This window comes from Montipora capricornis, chromosome 6 (genome assembly GCF_036669925.1).
Source record: "Montipora capricornis isolate CH-2021 chromosome 6, ASM3666992v2, whole genome shotgun sequence".
Taxonomy (NCBI): Eukaryota; Metazoa; Cnidaria; class Anthozoa; order Scleractinia; family Acroporidae; genus Montipora; species Montipora capricornis.
Genome location: NC_090888.1, coordinates 48,901,118 through 48,903,617, shown reverse-complemented (window position 1 = coordinate 48,903,617; position 2,500 = coordinate 48,901,118). Strand labels below are relative to the sequence as shown.

Genomic DNA, 2,500 nt, shown 5'->3' with positions numbered 1-2,500 from the left:
TTAAGCTGGAGCTTCTATGCTGCCTCGTCGGGTGTTGTCCCAGAGGGGCCAAAACCCTGCTGGGGTAATTATTGTACCGCTTACGTTAATTAAATTCTTTATCTTAGGTATTGTATCGTATTACATAACATATCACTATTCACATTGTACCGCAGTCATTACTTGTAAAACCCTGATGAAGAAAACAGGTACCTCAGTTCGAAATATTGACTTTTAATAGCATATTAATTTTTTTTGTTACATCAGCTTTGGATTTTTTATAATCTTTATGTTGCTGAGGAAATCCTTAACCCAGTATACGGGGCTCCTGTTTTATTCATTACGTTGGTACTTGCTTAGAAAGCTATATTTTATAAATTTCAACCATTTATTCATCATCTTAGTAATTAATTAATTAATTCGCTTTCATATGTTGTACATGCATTTCCAAGATACCAAATAACACAGTGAATGTCTTTTTCCTTTCTAGGTGACTATAAAACTGCAGAGGTGGTCAAAAATCCCAGTAATATGTTTGATTCGATTGATATTACCCTTGCAACAGTCAACTCTGTAATAGCCATTACAAGCATCGCTGGAAACTCACTCGTATGTTTCGTCATAATCAAAAATCGTGATATGAGGTACACACTTAACATTAACACCATTGAAATCTCTTGGTCCAGTTCTCTATCCAAGGGTACACAGGGGCAAGACAAACAGTGAAATTGTCGAGGGGTGCGGCAAAGTGGGTAGGGAGGGTGTGGAGTTTAAGGGTCGAAGTCAGTGATCTTAAATATCAACAATGGTGGACAAAATTCCTTGGGACAATTCTGCAATTATATTAATTTTCTGTGTTTTTGGAGTTAATTGAACTTTTATTGAACTTTTATGGAATCAACACGGTGGGGCGTACGGAACACATAATAACCGGAATCCCAAAAACCGTTGCGGGGAACGTAACATCAAGATATATGAGGGTGGCGATGCTTTCAATTAAATTTACTGATTCAATATTTTTCAGAGTTATTGATGGAATCAGTTACATTCTTATTTTATCTCATAGGACTCCTTTCAACTATCTCCTTCTGAACCTCGCTGTGGCGGACATCATTTATCCCACCTTCCTCTTTGCTTATTTCGTCTACCGTCACTCTCTTATTAATAACCCTGATGCAATGCCTGGGAATGCAATTTGCCTGTCGTTGAGGAGGATGGCGTGGGTCGGAGCTGATAGTTCCGTTTTTACTCTGATTGCCATTGCAAGGGAACGCTACTGCGCTGTAGTTCATCCACTTTCAATTCAGCGAAAACTCACTTGGCAAAAATTGAAGGTGCGATGATTAACCAGCAGAACGTATATGCCGTGGTTTAATTTTTTTCGTGGTTTCAATTTTTTAACCAGTTTATATTTTTCAAACTGGGTCGAAGTTTTCAAACCAGTTTAAATTTTTCAACTAGTTTTATTATCAACTGTCTAAAAAAATAATTTTCCTATTTTGGTAATGTAGTTAAAAAACAAAGGCTTGGTTTTTAAGGGCGTCTGAAAAAGAACTAAACAAAAGCAAAATATCTCTTTACATTCCTTTTCTCCCTCTTACTTCTTCTATCCTACACTACACTTCCTTAACACGTTTTCCCCCTCCCCGATTTTCCAAGTACCCTCCCCCTTGAATACTACTTATGCCCACCCCCTCTACAACACCACAGACATTTCAGATCTCGCAAGACGTTTCTGCAAACTCACCAGATCTTGAACTTTAACTCTGTAAATAATAATAATAATAATAATAATAATAATAATGATGATGATGATGATGATGATGATAACAATAATAATAATAATAGAAGGGAAAAAAGCGTTAGATGAATTAAGATATGGTATCATTAAGATAAAGCGCATAAAGAATCCGTAATAACAGAATGTTCCAGGAAGACCAAGGAATGTTCTGTAGAAAGGCACAAGAAACAAATCAACTGAGAGGAAAACACCTAAAATGGAAAACATTTCGAAGAATTCTGGGCAGGTATTAGGGAAGACAAGGCCAAAACTCCACAACAGAAATGGATGAACACAGTTGCGAAGAAGATAGGAGAAAAGTTACAAATGTGTAGGAATTCACGGTCAAGAAACGAACGAATTGGTCTGCTCCAGGAATCGACACGGTAGTACAGAATTTCGGGTGAAAAAGTTTAGGCACATGGAGTTCAATATTAAGATGTTTCAATCAGTGGATAGAGCAACCTGATGAAATACCGGAATGGCTGACGCAGGGAAGAACCGTGCTATTACCCAAAACAGAAGATTTAAGCAATGAGAGAAATGATCGCCCTAGTACTTGCCTTAATACTTGTTATAAGAGATTCATAGGTACCGGTATGATCGGAAATTACATGAAAGAGCATGCAGAAACGAACAACATCTGGGACAGAAGTGAATTGGGAACGTGCTCTGGAGTTATGGGAACTGTGGACTAGGCAATCATAGATAATGGCATAATGGAAGAAGTGAGAAACTAAC

At 37.5% G+C, this 2,500-nt stretch overlaps 1 protein-coding gene across 1 annotated transcript in view; it reads left to right on the top strand.

Annotated features, from left to right (window-relative positions):
* The first annotated feature begins 500 nt into the window (after positions 1–500).
* LOC138050581 (neuropeptide FF receptor 1-like) overlaps positions 501–2,500 on the top strand; it is a 9,209-nt gene continuing 7,209 nt past the window's right edge. The window contains exons 1-2 of the mRNA XM_068896900.1: positions 501–623; positions 1,046–1,313. Of these exons, the coding sequence (XP_068753001.1) occupies positions 511–623; positions 1,046–1,313 (381 nt within the window). The 5' untranslated portion in view covers positions 501–510. The remainder of the gene's footprint in view (positions 624–1,045; positions 1,314–2,500) is intronic.